The sequence below is a fragment of the Gadus morhua genome, chromosome 23 (genome assembly GCF_902167405.1).
Source record: "Gadus morhua chromosome 23, gadMor3.0, whole genome shotgun sequence".
NCBI lineage: Eukaryota > Metazoa > Chordata > Actinopteri > Gadiformes > Gadidae > Gadus > Gadus morhua.
The window spans coordinates 3,463,768-3,482,334 of NC_044070.1; the positions used below are offsets into that span (position 1 = coordinate 3,463,768).

The window sequence follows — 18,567 nt, forward strand, 5'->3', positions numbered from 1 at the left end:
AGTCCGGTGGGGGGAGCTCGTCGGAGAGCTCCGGGAGTCCGCAAACGGCAGCAATTACTTCTCCTCCATGCTGTGGTTCACTCTGACAGCTAATTGGTCAATGGGCAGCAGCTAATTTGCATTAAAGCTACAGACACCAGAAACAGCGCATTCTAATGGGACTGAAACAGAGGGGAATAGCGGTAGGCGAGATTTTTTTTCCTAAAGCTATTTCCAGCAAACAGCGTCAATAACATGTTTTCTGGAACTCATACACCATGTTTACTTGGTGGGAAAACACCATAATATGTCTCCTTTAAATATCGCCTGGGTAGAGCATGAGTGATATATCTGCATTGTTTGGTGTTTTTCCAGCTAAATAGTCTCTCTATTTTATCCAACTCTTTGCTTTTTCCCTTTCTTTGTTCCACTTTCAGGTGGGGTTTCCCACACCAACGGCCAGGGGTCATGTGAGGAGTTAGACGCGGGCAGGGGCTCTTACCAGGTCAGGGGCCCGGGTCTGGTGTTGAATCAGTTCTACGCTCTGCTGATCAAGCGGCTCCACCACGCCACGCGCTCACACAAAGACTTCTTTGCACAGGTAACCTTGTTGTGAGCCGGCTGCCCCTGAAGGGCTCTCTCCAGCTGTGTCCTCTTCCATGGCGCTCCATCAGAGAGGCCCCCTCGGGCCCCCCGCTACCCCCCTCTGGCACCCCTCTGGCCCCCCTCTGGCCTCCTTTGGCCCCCTCTGGCCCCAGAAACTCTGCTTGGTGCAATGTTTTCCCAGAGGCCTAATTTGACTCTCAAAGACACACAGCTTTGAATACGGGATAAGCTATGATGATCCATAAATGTTTCAAAAAATAATGGCTTTAAGCTTGTTTCCGTATGATTCGAGAGCAAAGAATGAGAGCAGAATAGAACTGAAGAGAGGAAGATTTTGCTCTCGACACTTAAACCTTAACAAACTGGTGATGACCCAAATGATAACAATGGAACGATATAACATGCCAAATACAAATTCAAATAAAATGATAAAAAAAACAACAACTCAGTGTATGTCACTGTGCACATGGTAGCCTACTAACCATGGTTCTACAACTCTGCCCCTTCCCTTATTCCCCTCTCTGGTAGATTGTGTTGCCAGCCAGCTTTGTCTTCCTGGCCCTGATGTTCACGGGTATTGTACCCCCTTTTGGGGAGTACCCCAGCCTGACCCTCAGTCCCTGGATGTACGGCCGGCAGTTCACCTTCTTCAGGTAGAGGGTCTGCCCACTATGCTCTCACTGCCATCCACTTTGCTTTGCTCCGAAATGTTTAGAATAGTAAAACAGAGGTGACAGCATGACAAACCCTTTTTTTGTTATGGTTATACCACTCTGTAAAAGTTGTTTTTCTCTTCATTTGCATTGGTGCAAATATGATAAAGGGTGGACAAAATACTGTTGAAATGGCTAGCATGAAGCTAGCCTAATAACATAAGTACCACATGGGAATACTGTTGGGTGTTGGGTATAAGCTGGCTTTGTGTGGTTGCAGTAACGAGCGGCCCCTGGATGCCCAGATGAAGTACTTTGGGGAGGTGCTGCTCAATCGGCCCGGCTTCGGGACTCGCTGCATGGCCGAAGAACCCCTGCAGTGAGTAGCCACACGCTGCAATGCTAACAGCATCATTTGTGGTCATTATGTGGAAATGAAGGCGTAGCATACAGGACACATGTCAGAGAGCGCCGTTACATTAAAGTGTTGAAGTATGTGTGTACGTGCGTGTCCTCAAATTAAACTTTTCCAAAATCCCAGTGTATAAAGTCACTCCCCCTCACCCTCTTAATCCTAATTTCGTGGCCTGGCCCTCTCCACAGAGACTTCCCCTGCAACAACATCACCACAGGGTGGGAGATGCCTCTGGTCAGCCCTGGCCTCATCGAGGCCCTGGAGGGGCCCTGGTGGAACGCCCTGCGGCCCTCGCCCGACTGCCAGTGCAGCACGCCACAGAAACTCACCATGCTGCCCTCGTGTCCTGAGGGGGCCGGAGGTCTCCCTCCCCCCCAGGTCCTACATCCTCCATCAATCAGTCAATCAGTCAATCAGTCAATCAGTGGTCAAAAATCCGTCAAAGTTTATCTATAGAGTGCTTTTGGCTAAACGAGGGACAGAACACAGGAACAGTGTAGAAATGTTTTTAAAGTAACAGCAACAATTTTTTATTTTATGGCAGAAATACATTTAAATAAAAGGACAATGGTAGTTTTCAAAAGAGAAAGTACAATACATCAATGCAAAGCATTTTGTTTGCCCTCTGATACTTTCTCTCTGTTGTTCTCTGTTGTACAGAAGCTCATCTCAATTATATTCTAATAGACTAGCAAAGGCTACAGCAAAAAACGTTTTTAGTCATCCAACTCATGTTTATTCTTCTTTTCATATTTAAATCATTAAAGGACAATACTGTCTCCCCCTGCTTCCCTAAAGCTTCTGTTTAAAATGGAATAATTCCAAAAACACGAGCTTGCCACATATGAAAAAACAATAGACAAAAAGCAGCTTTGTTTATTTGATAAGAGCTTTTGTACTCAGATCTGTATCTTTCTTTGAAATCATATCAAATATTTTGGACATCTACTTGGATACTGAATTCATCAATCTGAACCTATCAATGTGTGTTTGATGGCAGAGAATCCAGTCCACAGGCGATGTTTTGATGGACTTGACGGGCAGGAACATCTCAGACTACCTAGTCAAGACCTACCCCAGACTCATCAAGAGCAGGTACCTCATCTCTAATATCACAATGTTTTAATATTATTCATAAAATGTGATGTTGGTTATTTGACTTGCTGCAAGTTTTGAATCCATTGAATATCTTTGTGTTCTGTATCAATGCCTCCATTTTCTACTTGTTGTCAGCCAATTACTGGCAAATACATCAATATTCCATCTCGTACATTATACAATTTCATTTTTTCCAACCGCACATTGTTCAAAGGTGTGTACCATGTCAAAACCCCAACGTAAAGTGTAACTCGCTCTCAAAACAAATATACTCCAAACTTCACTCCAATCACAAATGGGAACAGGCTCAATCCAAGAAGAAAGCAGTCATTGAGGTAGTGCTGTTCATCCCTTCCTTCCAAGAGGCAATAGAGCTGTGTTGTGAAGACACAGGACTGACTCAAGGCATCAGCTCAATGCTCTTGATTGTCAACCTGTAGTAGGAAGTGATTCTTTCTCAAATCCAGAAACACCAGGCTGCTAATGTCTATGTTTATGCCCTGGTGTCACCAAGGTGTTGATAAGGTGTTTGTTAGTCAAGCCTGTGCTCATATATTCCTTTATCTCAGCTACAATATTCAATGACCCCACTCAAGCATTCACTCAGTGGGAGTTTGAAAACTGGCCTCTTGTCGTTGGACACCCAGCGTGTACTGCATGTAGTGACTTGTATTTAGATCAAACCAAGTGGCGTTCACAAATAATGAATTGTCTTAGTGCCTGGAATAATAATATCAGTCAATGTGTAGATCCACTTGGGGAAGACTTTTTTTCTTCAGCCTTTGACACAGCAAGTCAACCTTGATTTAAGTGATATTAACACACACACACGTACGCACACATAAAAAAACCCACAGACTCACACACACGTACGCAAAAACACACACACAGATTCACACAAAGACACACATACACGTATGCAAACACACACACAGACACACACACACGCGCACACACACAAACACACTAACACACACACACACACACACACACACACACACGCACACACACAAAAAAACACACACACACACACACACACACACACACACACACACACACAAAAACACACACACACACACACACACACACACACACACACACACACACACACACACACACACACACACACACACACACACACACACACACACACACACACACACACACACTTTAAGCCCCAAGGCTGAGATGAAGTGTTGTCCCAGGCAGGTCGCTCTGCTGTGGTTAATGACACTAATATGACAAGTAAGATGATATATAGTAGTCATTTTAAATAATTGGTCATTCATACGTCCAGTGTTATGGCTATCAATCTTAAAGCTCAACCCTGCAAACTTTGTTGAATCAATTTCATTGAATCCATAATTTATCTAAGTGTCAATCTCCAAAGGTTTTCATGTAAATACATGTATGTTAGGTGTGTTGTGCATGTATGTTAACGTAGTTCAATGGTTATTGAGCCAATGCCCTTATGATAAAAGCCCTTGCGTCTTATAAATGTTATGAAACGGGTATTGCCGGCAACACTGTTCGTGTCTCTGAGAATTTGCCTGCTTATTGCTAAAATATCAAAGGAGAACAAAAAGGAAAACGTTGAGATTTACACTTTAACTATTGCAATTCATAATTTGAATAAAATGCTAATGCTACATGTTTTTTCATTGATGCATACTATTATTTATTTATAATGTTTTATTCATAATTTCTTCCATATTTTCCAGCTTAAAAAGCAAGTATTGGGTCAACGAGCAAAGGTAGGTAACATCATCATCTTACTGAGTTTGGTGTAAAATCAACCATAGCACCCTAACTTAACATGGTATCATGCTATCAGATATGTAGTCTGTATGCACTGAGTCTAATATGGTTTGAATACATTATCCATGATGCCATCCCCTTCAGTGGTCAGTCGCTGCATCAGAAGCTCTCTGTGAAAGGAAACCCTGATATAGTTCGATATGAAACGAGTTGCTCCTGTACACCCTTTCCCTAACCTGTTTCCTGCAAGGCCCTAATGAGTTATGTCCTAGTAAGTTCAATATGTTGAGGACATTTTAATGTTCATTGTAGAAATATTGAAATGAAATGAAATGGGGACATTTGTAGGTGTAAGGTCCGTAATGGCCATCAACAAAATATCAGATGTTATTATTCTGAAGACAATGAGGAAAATAAGCTACTTGAATATGGAATCGTTCTGTATAGTATTGAACAGTGATGCCAGTAACGCGTTACTGGCCTCGGACCACTTTTTTCAGTTACTATTTCCAAGCCAGTATCATCAAAGTCACTGTGCGTTACTATTTTTCTTATTATTTTACCGGATCACCGATTGGCGTTGAGAGTGATGTAGTGGTATGTGTGTTTGTGTGTTTGTGTGTGTGTGTGTGTGTGTGTGTGTGTGTGTGTGTCCGTCCGTCCGTCCGTCCGTCCGTCCGTCCGTCCGTCCGTCCGTCCGTCCGTCCGTCCGTTTGTGTGAGATTGCGTGTGAAGCGTAAGTCTCCAAAGACTTCCATCTATCAGAGGCGAGTGTCGACCTGGACTCTCCAGAGTCCGCTTCACCAGTTGTTATTAGCGGTGGAATTAGTCGCGCGGTGCTGCGTGCGTGTATGTGTGTGTGTGGAGCTGCGTCCGGTGATCGCCCCGTAAAGCATGCGGTGATATTTTGTCTATGCATTAAAAGTTGGTGGAAGCGGTTGAAAGCCGTGTGTCAGTGTGTGCACCCAGGGCCGTAGCACCAAATTCTGGGCCCTGTACACAAGAGGTACTGATGGCCCCCCCGAATTCCCCCTACAAGCCCCCTTTAGTATTGGCAGTATTAGTATTAGTATTTGCAAAACCGGTTGTAATTTTTTATTTTGAGGTGGCAGGGGGTGTTGTCGCAGTTAAATGTAACTAATATAGTAACTTGTAATCTGACTTAGTTACTTTTAAAATCAAGTAATCAGTATGGTAACTAAGTTACTATTTTAAGGAGTAACTAGTAATCAGTCATCGGATTACTTTTTCAAGGTAACTGTGGCAACACTGGTATTGAACGCCTATTATTTATGATCGATTATGCAAGCTTATGGTATAAAGTTGGGCTGAGCGTGCGTTTCCTGTGGGCTGAGCATGTGTTTCCTGTTTCCTGTGGGCTGGGCATGCATTTCCTTTTGGCTGAGCGTGTGCTTCCTGTTTCCTGTGGACTGAGTGTGTGTTTCCTGTGGGCTGAGCATGTGTTTCCTGTGGGTTGACTGGTGTTTCCTGTGGGCAGGTATGGCGGCATATCGGTTGGAGGACAGCTTCCTGTTCTTGAGGTGGAACCCAAGACAATACAGGATGTAGCAGCACAAGTGGGGCTTCTACTGAATGTTACCGGGGTATGTTGTGTGTGTGCGTGTGTGTGTGCGTGTGTGTGTGTGTGTGTGTGTGTGTGTGTGTGTGTGTGTGTGTGTGTGTGTGTGTGTGTGTGTGTGTGTGTGTGTGTGTGTGTCAATACCACTGTATACCATGTTAAGTGTTTTTCTTCACCATCACACTCTCTTCTATCACATGGTATCTAATGCCCCCCCCCCCCCCCCCCCCCTCTTGCTTACAGGGTGAATCCTGCAGACGAACTCTGAAGGACATAGGAATCTTCCTCAGGTACTTGGAGACCAAGAACAATGTCAAGGTGAGGCCAGCATTTAATTTCTCTCTATTTATTAGAACATACTTTGGATGCAGTCTACAGAGTCTGATGAGTCTGATGGCACATGAGCTCAAATCTGGGCCGACCGATCTTTATCGTTCTTTTGCTTTGTATTTCCATCATCTCTTATTAGCGTGTAAATCACCCAAACGCCAGCACCAATGGGTTCTCTTCAGTACAATATCTCAATAACAAAACAGGGAACTAAGTGAAGCTCTGCCACTTGCAGTTGTTAGTTTCAGGCCCAGAAGGACTAGGTAGGACTGTAGGACTGCCTGCCCTGGGAAGAAACAGAATCAAACAAAGAAGAAAAACAAGCGGATATTTAATGCAGCTACATGATGATCCGAAACCTGGACTCATTTTCAAGCCACATCAGATAAAATTGTCTGACACTGCTTCAAATATCGACAAAACTCTGAGGAATAATGTGTCCGATATGAATAAACTTTGGTATGAATTAGCCTATCTTTATGTGTCGCGTAAGTTTATGCTTGAAATCACACCATTACTTATACTGTCTTTGTAGTATCTATTTTTTCATGGCTTCTAAGTGTAACATTTTAAATTCATGATAAGTCACTTCAGGGCAAGGGTTTTGACGTCTCTGCGAGTATTCCATTTTTAAAAATTTTAAAATTATGTAAACATGAATGAGATGGCCTGATTGTGGCATCTCATATACTGCATATATGTAGCCAAATGCTATACGTGCCTATGTGGTCGAAAACTGTGTACTCTCTAACCCATATCGCTTAACCTCGATCCCTTAATACATGTACAAGAGCCCAGTATTTAAACTAGAAAGACTTCAAACTCACAACCCTAAGTGAAAACACAAATCCAATCTATAAAGTCATATAAATGTTACAAAAACCTGAATCTATATTTCTGACCCCATTTGAAGGTGTGGTACAACAACAAGGGCTGGCACGCCATGGTCTCCTTCATGAACGTGGCCAACAACGCCATCCTGCGGTCGGCACTGCCCCGCGCCGCCCCCCTGGATCAGTACGGGGTCACGGCCGTCAACCACCCGCTGAACCTGACCCGGCAGCAGCTCACCGAGGTCACCGTGTGAGTGAGGCGCCCCCACACTCCAGGGCGCTTGTTACTATAGCAGTAGTCCATGCTGTGCATCGACCAATACTATTGTAATTCGTTTATCTTTTATAATTCTACTATAGTAATTAGTTCACAGCCTGGAAATGAGACACAATCTCTTGCTGTAATTGATGATTTGCATCGATTACGGAAAGAGTAGTTTTTTTTTTAGTTTACAGTATATAGTAGTAATATACTATAGTTACCATGGCATTGTTTCCCAGCCGAAGGAGTTGACGCAATGCTCATCAGGGGCACTGTAATGCGCTGAGGTGAGGAGTGAGTGGGAGGCCACGAGTCTATTGGCAAACAGACTCAGCTGATAAATGGGAGGAGTCCAATATGTTCATATCCGATGGGGACGGAGTCGCTCATCTCTATTGGAGGGTAGAAATGTAAAAGTCTAGTTTTGAAGTTATCCAACATTTACACAGACATTTTCTGCCATTTTTCCACGATTGTCTTGTCCTCGTGATCAAGGTACACATATCGATTTGTCCACTTAATTTTTCGGTCCCTCTCGGCATACATGAGGACAATTGGGCACTGCCAACACACTGAATACTTAGAAAGAATCACAAGCAACCATTTCCATTTCCATTTAGGGCATTTAGCAGACACTTTTATCCGAAATGACTTACAATAAGTACATTTGTCAGAAACAGGTGAAACAATTTACCGTGGTCGGTACAGTAAGGATGTTCATAGAACCAAGTGCAAAGTTCACCCATTCATCGTATACAACAAAGATAGCTCGGATAGGATGCTACACAACTAAGTCCTATAACTAAGTACCACATACAATAAGTGCGTACATTAAGTGCCAGGACGTACAAGATACAATCAGTAGGGGGACTGGGTGGCTATGCAGAGTCTAGGAGGTGAACTCTTTAACAGGTGAGAGAGAAGTGAGAGTTGTCACTTTGATGATCGACTTTTGCTTGCTCTTAGCGATGTTGGTACCAGACGTCCAGCTGAAGTATGTGGCACTCATGATGGAGGTGTGTTTTGTTGTGTTCATCCTCCCTCCTCTCTCCTGGCCAGGCTGAGCACAGCGGTGGACGCGGCGGTGGCGGTCTGCGTCATCTTCTCCATGTCCTTCATCCCAGCCAGCTTCCTCCTCTACCTCATCCGGGAGCGTGCAACTCAGGCCAAGCACCTGCAGTTCGTCAGCGGGGTCAGCCCCCTGGTGTACTGGCTGGCCAACTACCTGTGGGACATGGTAACTTGAATATTGCAACATTGGAAAATGCATTGAGCGTAACTGTTGCATGATTTCCGTTATTACACATTTTTCTCTTCAATTCATAAATGCATAAATATTAACTTATGACCACTTAACCAATAAAAGGCTGTGTTTGCTTTAGAAATGAAGAAAATTAAGTTAGAAATGGAGCCATGAGATGGTGGGAGGATCGGAGAACACTAAATGCCTTGTTAAGTATTCATCTAATAACCCTGGGGTTATTAGATGAAGGCTTATAGGGAGGCCCTCTAGAAACACATTCGGAATATAATCAACAAATCATGCACGGTTCATTAAAGCACACTGTTGGGAAATGAATATGATAATAACTAAATTATAACTTCAACAACCACAACTACCACCACCACAATGTTGTTTTTGTGAGCAACTGCAACGTGGGTTTTCTCACCAGGTCACCTATTCTGTGTCCGCCGCCATGGTGGTCGGGGTCTTCATGTACTTCAACAAGAAGTGCTACACGTCCCCCACCAACGTTCAGCCCCTCGTGGCTCTGCTCATGCTCTACGGGTGAGAGCTCACGTCGCTCACTCTCCTCAAAGTCAAACTACAGCTGGCCATTAACTCTTTTGTAATTAAAAACGTGATTGGTATGATTTGAAGGTGTGTGCACATGAACACATGTTGTATAACACATCACATGGCTCACTCACACCCTCATGTAGGGTATAGCATAACCATATCTTCATTCATTTGTTTCATTTTTTTTTTTGTATTTGCTTCATATATGCGTTGTGTGCTCGTGCCTGTGTATGTGTGTTTGTGTCTGTCCCTGTGTGATCTATGCGTCCCTAGGTGGTCCGTGACGCCCATGATGTACCCCATGTCCTACATGTTCAGTGTTCCAAGCACAGCCTATGTCTCTCTCTCCTGCATCAACCTCTTCATCGGCCTCAACAGCAGCACCATCACCTTCATCCTGGACCTGTTCCCAAGCACCACGGTACAGCACATCTGTATTACTGGGAGGGGCCTGAATATCTACATAAGAGGGAGGGGTCTAGAGATCTTCATAAGGGGGAGGGGCTTGTAGATTGTCACTAAAACAATAATTTTAATCGCCAAAACTTAAGAGAAAACAACCACTTATTTGATTTAAATATATGCTTTTTAGTTTGTTTTATTTCATATAATATTAATAATTGTTATTATTATTATTATTATTATTATTATTATTATTATTATTATTAATTAACACTGTGTGTGTGTCTGTGTTTGCGAATGTGTGTATATAGGGCCTGTACAAGTGTAACCAGCTGCTTAAGAGCTTGCTGCTTGCCTTCCCCCACTACTGCCTGGGCCGGGGCTTGATAGACATGGCCATGAACCAGGCTGTGGCCGAGGTCTACAGCCACTTCGGTGAGCCTTTTCAGTATTCCAATGTTATCTAGAGGCTGGGCGTACTGTAAATAATAGGTTGTACACTGCAACAATTACTTAGAAAGGCCATAAAATTACACTTTCTTTGAAAAGTCTTAAAATCGAAAAGTCTAAAAATACAAAATGCAATATATACAATAACAAAATATTAAGCGGCTAAGAGGTTTCAGCAATATTGCCTGAAGAACACACACACACACACACACACACACACACACACACACACACACACACACACACACACACACACACACACACACACACACACACACACACACACACACACACACACACACAGTGAGAAGCGCCAAACGCAAGGAGCTTTGTTGGCGGTTCTATGGTGATGTTGCCATTATACTGGCGGATAAATAACTCTTGCGCCCGACGCAAATCTAAAAAGGGTTGCCCTGAAGTAACCTAATGGTAGTAGGTGTGGTTTCGGCATAACGTGCAATAAACCAATGAGAGTGCCATCTCCCATCCCCTTTAACAGCCATGAGCGCATTTGCATCTGACGAGTTGATAATTTGACAGCGCATTTGCAGTCTCCGATGAGACAGATGCATGACAACATGAATTTTAAACTTCAAATGTCTCAATCGCGGCAAAACAATGTTTTCTCACGATCAAATACTCATCAATCCTAAAAGTTATGGGCTTGTGCACAATGTCTGTGTTAAGAATATATGTGTTTGCTGTACAGTGTTTGCAGATGCATTGATTTAAAAGTACAACTTATTACTCTGAACTGCCTCTTGGGGCGCAAGATTGCAAGTTGCAAACTAGCAACGACACATGCGTCTTTGTAGAAAGTCAATTGCGCTGGATGCAAGATAGGGCCCACACACTTGCACCAGATAGCGTCTTTAATGGGCTAAATCTTGCTCCACACTAATCTCCGCATTTTCAGCCACGGCAAACTGTGTTGCCAGGGTTCCATGGGGGTTGTTGTTGTGATATGAGTTGGTGTGTGTTGCCAGGCGAGGAGTACACTCCAGACCCGTACAGTTGGAACTACCTGGGGAAAAACCTGGCCTGCATGGCGGCAGAAGGCTTTATCTACTTCACCCTGACCATCCTCATCCAGTACCGCTTCTTCCTCAACCACTGGTGCCAGCCCTCATGTTCTCATGCTTACCTTTTTCAATCTTTGTGTCATTGGCCCTCCTAAGATTCATCCATGTGATGTCAAGTGATTGCATATAACACTATTTGTCAATGACATCATTGAGGTCTCACGACTTTGCCGAACCTGATGGGGACATTGATTAGTTAACTAATTAAAAAGCAGGGGACAGAAGGACTCTGTTTGGCCTGAAGCTGAAATTAGTGGTGCGTGGCTTTGCTGTGACATCACTGATTGGTTAGAAGAGATATTCCTTGTTCCACTCTTGTGACCGCAAATTTGTAATGGGGTGCCACGAGTCAATCATGTATCCTAATGCATTTCATGTTTGTGTCTGATGGGAGCTATTGCTGACTGGTTGGATTTATTGAATCTAATCTTATTCCAAATCCGTTCCAGGATCCCAGACTCCGTCCAGCCTCCGATGCTGGCGGAGGATATGGATGTGGATCAGGAGAGAGAGCGTATCTACAAAGGAGGAAACACCAGCGATATCTTGTGCATCAAAGACCTCTCCAAGGTTGAACTGTTTTCTGTTCATCCTGCTACCTTCTGCATTGCAGAGAATGGGCACACAAAGAGACCATAGAAAATATAAGAAACCATTGCATTCAATGCAACCTTAACAATCTCTACACATTTACATTCAGGGGATTTTGCTGACGCTTTTATCCAAAGCAACTTACGACCATTCATTCACACATTCAAACACCGACGGCAGAGTCAACCACGCAGGGCGACAGCCAGCTCGTCAGGAGCAGTCAGGGTTAGGCGTCTTGCTCAGGGACACCTCGACACTCAGCTAGGAGGAGCCAGGGATCGAACTAGCGACCTTCCGGTTACAAGTCAACCGGCCCTACCTCCTGAGCTACTGCCGCCAGCAACAAATGAGTGCTGTATTGCATGGCTCCATACTCATTGAGGCATGGTTGATAGATAGGAAGGAACACATCTTTTGTTTGGCTCATTCTCTGAGATGCTAATTATCTGTGAAAACGTTGTGTGTCGTAGACGTACAAGGGCAGTTCCACTCCAGCTGTGGACAGGATCTGCTTAGGCGTGTCACCTGGAGAGGTACGTTTCATACTTGGATCCGAAAGAAACTCTTTGCAGCCTTCCTCAAGGTGGAATTGTTCTCACATGTGTTTTTTCAAGTTGTGTACATTTTCTATCTATAAGGATGTACAATCTCTTTACCATGGAAACGATACAAAACAGAAATGGTGACTGTACAGAGGGGAGCTCTATGGATGCACCGTAGAGGCTTCTTGTAAACAAGCAAGATCAGTTGAATCCACTTTCACAACAGTATTAAGCAAACTGGATGACATATTTTCTCTCACGGAAGAACAAACAACTGCACTCAAAGCATGAAAGATGTGTTTGGTTGAAGTACAATGACTATTCAGTGCTCTGATTCTTTCTCCATTGTGCCCAGAGGCATTCTGGTCTGCATTTGAGGATTTCATGGAGACCGAAAATGAACTGAGGAGTGCGTACAGAGTAGGAGGCATTCACAAACTGGTCTGGCGATGTCAGGCCAAAACCTAGCGAAGCAAAAAATAATCTCTCTATCTCTCCCTTTTCTCTCTCACTCTTTCTTTTTTTCTCTCTATGTCTCTATCTCTCTAATTATTTCTCTCTCAATCTTTCGCTCCTGCTTTCTCTCTCCTTTTCACTCACTCTCTGTCTCTGTGTGTGTGTCTCTCTCTGTCTCCCTCGTTCTCATGCCCCATTGTGCTTGCAGTGTTTCGGTCTTCTGGGGGTGAACGGAGCGGGGAAGACCACCACCTTCAAGATGTTGACGGGTGACATCGACGTGAGCTGGGGCGAGGCCTCGGTCAGAGGCCACAGGTGAGTCCAGCTCCGCTCTGCTTCACTCCTGGTATTCCATCCTCTGTGCCCGCTTGTTTTGGTTGGCCTGTATGGGAAAGACATTTCTTTCAAATAATGAGCAAAATACAACACTTTCTTCCATTTGAATTGGGAAGTCTGAATTTCTGAGTTGCCGGTTGAACATTTAAACTGGATCACCCCCGAAGTTCAGCCTCTGAGAGTTGGAAGAACCTCGCAACGACCTCAGGATCCAATATGGCTGCTCCGTACATCAAGAGCAGTGACAACTGTAGTAATATACTGTTTTTTTCTGTCTTCTTTGTCCCTCGTTAAGTCTTACAAACAGTACGGTCCAACTTCTATCTGTGGACTACATTATATACATGTGTCTACAGCTAAATACAGAGTAATGCATCTTTATTAACTGGTACGGCTAGCCAGGCTAGAACAGATGTTACCAAAATGTCCTCCTAGTTTCCCGACTCTCGTCAGACCCAACACTTCTGAAGTAAATGGAACGTAGCATTATACAGTTTCTGGGGTTTAGACAATTGATGTAATGTTGCCGGAATTGAAGATTTTGCCTTTTTGTTAGAAACAAAAATTACTTTTTTTTGCAGGAATACAAGAGCATTATATTTTTGTTTGCGTTTCTCGACTGCAGTATACTGACCAACATCCTGGACGTGCACCAGAACATGGGCTACTGCCCCCAGTTCGACGCCATTGATGAGCTGCTGACGGGCAGGGAGCACCTGAACCTGTACGCCCGCCTCAGTGGAGTGCCCGAGTACGAGGTCGCCCGGGTGAGCAGGGCAGCAGGGCCGAGCAACCAAGATATTGCTGATTCGTCCTCAGTTCCGCTTAGCCAGGGGTTGAGGTGTCCCTGATTGAAATACCTATATCTGAATGCAGTAGCAACAGCAGGATTTAAATGGTAGCCACTGAGTAGCCACCCGTCGCCTGGTGGGTGGGCCTGGCCAAGAGTGCTATCGTTTTCTGCCACCACTGTCCTTGAATTGTCTTGCATGACAAGCTGGCCCCTATGTAAATGGGTTTATGAATAGGTTATCATCAGGAATTCATTGTCAAGTGAAAGGAGTGTCCATGGAGGTGAGAAAAGCACAGTATGAATGCAGATACCATTCAGTGGCATTAATCAGAGTGGCATAAACGGCAGTTGTCTGGAAAATTGTAAGCAGCTCTACTGCAATAGTTCAAAATAAACGTGATTTCCTCTATGTCCACATGTACAGTGTGGTTCACATTAGCAGTAGGGTTAGCGTTAGCATCAGGGTCAGCGTTAGCGTCAGGTCCGGTCCTGTCAGAGGCTGAGCTAGACATAACATTGTTGAATCCTACATCTCTCCTCCAGGTGTCAGAGTGGGCCATCTGGAAGCTGGGGCTGTCGGAGTACGCGGGACGCAGCGCCGGGACGTACAGCGGAGGCAACCGGAGGAAGCTGTCCACCGCCATCGCCATGATAGGCTGCCCTGCCCTGCTGCTGCTGGTGAGGCCTGTGCACACCGTGATAGGCTGCTGCTGAGGCCTGTACATGCCCTGATAGGCTGCTGCTGAGGCCTGTACACACCGTGATAGGCTGCTGGTGAGGCCTGTACACTCCGTGGGAGGCCGCTGCTGAGGCCTGTACACACCGTGATAGGCTGCTGCTGAGGCCTGTACACACCGTGATAGGTTGCTGGTGAGGCCTGTACACACCCTGATAGGCTGCTGCTGAGGCCTGTACACACCGTGATAGGCTGCTGGTGAGGCCTGTACACTCCGTGGGAGGCCGCTGCTGAGGCCTGTACACACCGTGATTGGCTGCTGGTGAGGCCGGTACACACCCTGATAGGCTCCTGATGAGGCCTGTGCACACCGTGATAGGCTGCTGGTGAGGCCGGTACACACCCTGATAGGCTGCTGATGAGGCCTGTGCACACCGTGATAGGCTGCTGGTGAGGCCGGTACACACCCTGATAGGCTGCTGGTGAGGCCTGTACACACCGTGATAGGCTGCTCCTGGTGAGGCCTGTACACACCGTGATAGGCTGCTGCTGGTGAGGCCTGTACACAACGTGATAGGCTTCCCTGCCCTGGTGAGGCCTGTAGAGACCATGAAGGACTGCCGTGGTGGGCTCTAAGGACGTGTCATTGTGATACGACACCATAAGGACGTACTCCAGCCTAAGAGATCTCTCGACTTCCTCTCGGCAGGATGAGCCGACCACAGGCATGGACCCCCACTCCCGGCGCTTCCTGTGGAACTCCATCATGAGCGTCATTCAGGACAAGCGCGCCGTCGTCCTCACGTCCGACAGGCAAGCCGTCCGCTCGACGAGTGTGTGAGGGTAGATGGCATGGATGTGTGTTTGTGTGTGTACGTATTATGATGTGTGTGTGTGTAGATGGTGTGGATGTGTTTGCAGATGGTATGAATGTGCGTGTGTATGGGTGTCGATGGTATGGATGTGTGTGTGTAGTATGGCTTTGGCTCCGGACTTTGTTATTTGAAAGTCAAAAAATAAATCAAAATTCAAACGAATATTAGGCAGCCCTTAATATTCAAACCTGTTATGGGCAGGCCAAGAGGGAGAGACGTCGGAGAACCCGACGCAGTCTATTCATAATATTGTAATGACCACGGAAGAGGCAGTGAATGAAGTATTGATTAGACGATTATTAGAAACCTAATAAACCGTGGGAACAAGCAAGACCGGTAACAATAGCAACGCGGTAAACAAACCTTGCGAAGCCCAATCCAGGTCTTACTGAAGGCATTTAATGGTCAAAATATTATTCATAAATATTTGAATATATTTGAATATTAATATTATTAAACAAACAAATTTTGAATATGATTTTTGGGCAAAAGTGTGTAGATTGTCTGGTTGTATGTGTGAGTACGGATGTGTGTGTGTAGATTGTCTGGTTGTATGTGTGAGAGTGGATGTGTGTGTGTAGATTGTCTGGTTGTATGTGTGAGTATGGATGTGTGTGTAGATTGTATGGTTGCATGTATGAGAGTGGATGTGTGTGTGTAGATTGTCTGGTTGTATGTGTGAGTATGGATGTGTGTGTGTAGATTGTCTGGTTGTATGTGTGAGTATGGAGGTGTGTGTAGATTGTCTGGTTGTATGTGTGAGAGTGGATGTGTGTGTGTGTGTGTGTGTGTGTGTGTGTGTGTGTGTGTGTGTGTGTATTCTAACCAGGTTGCCTCTGCCCTTCCCAGTATGGAGGAGTGTGAGGCCCTGTGCACCCGGCTAGCCATCATGGTCAATGGGTCCTTCAAGTGTCTGGGCACCATTCAGCATCTCAAGTACAAGTAGGTCCTCCTGGCGCGCCCTCAGCCTCCACATCAAGTCCTTCCTCTCCACAAGAAGGCTTCGCCCAAACATTACACACCTTGAGTAAACATTAGATGGCCAGGTTAAACATTACATTCACAATTTGATGTGTCCAGTTAGTGTACAATATTGTACTTATATTAGTTTTCAACAGTTTTAATTTAAGGCGTACATAATTGCAAAACAAGAGGAAATGCTTGATGGGTAATACACAATGTAACGCACACAAATGTATTAAACCTGCACTATGTACATTTACATAGATTTTTTTTTATAGAGAAACATAAAATTACATAAATAACGGTTAATAGTTAGATTCATGATGCAAGTTTAGTTAACATAAATCCTATTATTCATACAATGAAAATACTTGTTTGGAAAGAAGAAGTTGCTTAATAATGTCTCTGTTCTGTGTGTGTGTGCGCGTGCACGCGTGTGTGCACGTGAGGGCAGGTTTGGCGACGGCTACATGGTGACCATGAAGATCCGGGGGGCGGCGCCGGGCCTCAGTCCGGACCTGAACCCCGCAGAGGACTTCATGGAGGACGTGTTCCCCGGCTGCGTGCAGCGGGAGAGGCACCACAACACGCTGCAGTACCAGGTCAGCTGCTCCTCCCTGGCCAGGATCTTCCAGACGCTGCTGGTAAACAAGGAGCCGCTCCACATAGAGGACTACTCGGTGTCCCAGACCACCCTAGACCAGGTAGGTTCTTGACTGTAACAGAGCTCATCACACCTTACCTCAATACAACAGCGATGATGAAACCCATGTCACATAACAGGGCTACTTCCAGAGAGGCCTCACTCAACCTTTAATGTTTAGTGTAAGAAATAAATGACCATGGTATAATAATAATATTTAACTGAACTGCAGATATAACTGTTAATTATCGCTGTCAGCACATTTTATGCAATCTGTCTGGTCCGTATTTTTCAGTTCACCTTTGTGTTTTTGTTTCAGGTGTTTGTGAACTTTGCCAAGCAGAAGCTGAGAGGGGAAGAGTCTATCGTGTTGCACCCCAGGGCGGCCGGGGCGCGGCGACAGGTCAAGGTCGCGCCCCTGAAGAGGAAGTGAAGCTCCGCCGTTCACCTCTGCAGGAAGAGTGTGTGTGTGCGTGCGTGAGTGTCTGTGTGTGTGTAGGGGTCATTAACAACATTGGTGCTGATCTACTGGTTCCTGCCAGGTCAACAGAGTCTGCCCGACTTCCAAAGGCTGTGTCACCGTGACATGCCTGTGCCTACTGAAGGGGTCCCCTGGCCCCAACGACTGAATTGACAGAAATCACTGGAATCCTCTTTTCTCCACGTAGGGAGATTGTAAAGTTCACATCGTCTGACGTGAACACAGATTAAGTATGACAGAGATGATCAAACCTGCATTGAGATTTTCATTTGAGCTGTACTGTGTGAAGTTCAGGCGCCAGGCTGTGACTTATGCTGCAGTGGCCAAAGGAGGTGAATCTTCTTTGTTCTGCCTTTCTGTGAGACAGGGAATGTAGGCTGAAGGGAGTTGAAGGCTGAGCACTTTATAGATACAGCCCTGGTGGAAGCACCAAGAGGCCCTTTTTTTTACCAAGTTGGAGAGTCGTGTATGCATTGTGTTGCCGATGAAGTTGCATAATGCTGCTGCTGCTAATGATTCCATTGAATAATGTTTTAATTATAATTCATGTTATTATAATTAGCTATTCAGATGTTGATTTTTGTCCATGCGTTTTTTACCATGGGCATCTTTGTTGCTTGAATATCCAAATTTCTTTCCGCTTATGAATGAAGCTCATCAGTAGGTCATTAAAGGGGTGTTCCTGAGAGAATAAAAAATAGTAGAATAAAAGCCCTTTTAAAAAATAGGTAACGACTCACATTTCTGTTTATTCATTACATTCATTTCATTTAAGAATAACAACATTAAACGTCTTGAAGTCTTAACACATTTTTCTAAGATATTAACAATTTTCATTGTGTTAGAATTGCTATATACTAATAGGCCTACAGCCAAAAACTATTTGTAAAAATTCTGAGTATGAAACAGAGTAAAAATTATGTCCTGAGTAGTTATATTTAACGGTGTAAAATAATGAATTTA

General features: G+C 44.7%; 1 protein-coding gene across 1 annotated transcript in view; it reads left to right on the forward strand.

Moving 5' to 3' along the window:
• The window catches only part of LOC115536958 (retinal-specific phospholipid-transporting ATPase ABCA4), a 62,239-nt gene extending 43,906 nt beyond the window's left edge, over nt 1-18,333 (forward strand). Inside the window, exons 28-50 of the mRNA XM_030348459.1 lie at nt 417-580; nt 1,114-1,238; nt 1,519-1,617; nt 1,842-2,031; nt 2,654-2,748; nt 4,473-4,505; nt 6,008-6,113; nt 6,332-6,406; nt 7,332-7,501; nt 8,573-8,750; nt 9,187-9,302; nt 9,588-9,735; nt 10,028-10,151; nt 11,153-11,282; nt 11,698-11,818; nt 12,310-12,372; nt 13,046-13,152; nt 13,799-13,940; nt 14,510-14,644; nt 15,352-15,455; nt 16,367-16,459; nt 16,935-17,184; nt 17,443-18,333. Of these exons, the coding sequence (XP_030204319.1) occupies nt 417-580; nt 1,114-1,238; nt 1,519-1,617; nt 1,842-2,031; nt 2,654-2,748; nt 4,473-4,505; nt 6,008-6,113; nt 6,332-6,406; nt 7,332-7,501; nt 8,573-8,750; nt 9,187-9,302; nt 9,588-9,735; nt 10,028-10,151; nt 11,153-11,282; nt 11,698-11,818; nt 12,310-12,372; nt 13,046-13,152; nt 13,799-13,940; nt 14,510-14,644; nt 15,352-15,455; nt 16,367-16,459; nt 16,935-17,184; nt 17,443-17,556 (2,882 nt within the window). The 3' untranslated portion in view covers nt 17,557-18,333. The remainder of the gene's footprint in view (nt 1-416; nt 581-1,113; nt 1,239-1,518; nt 1,618-1,841; nt 2,032-2,653; nt 2,749-4,472; nt 4,506-6,007; nt 6,114-6,331; nt 6,407-7,331; nt 7,502-8,572; nt 8,751-9,186; nt 9,303-9,587; nt 9,736-10,027; nt 10,152-11,152; nt 11,283-11,697; nt 11,819-12,309; nt 12,373-13,045; nt 13,153-13,798; nt 13,941-14,509; nt 14,645-15,351; nt 15,456-16,366; nt 16,460-16,934; nt 17,185-17,442) is intronic.
• Nucleotides 18,334-18,567: the final 234 nt, after the last annotated feature.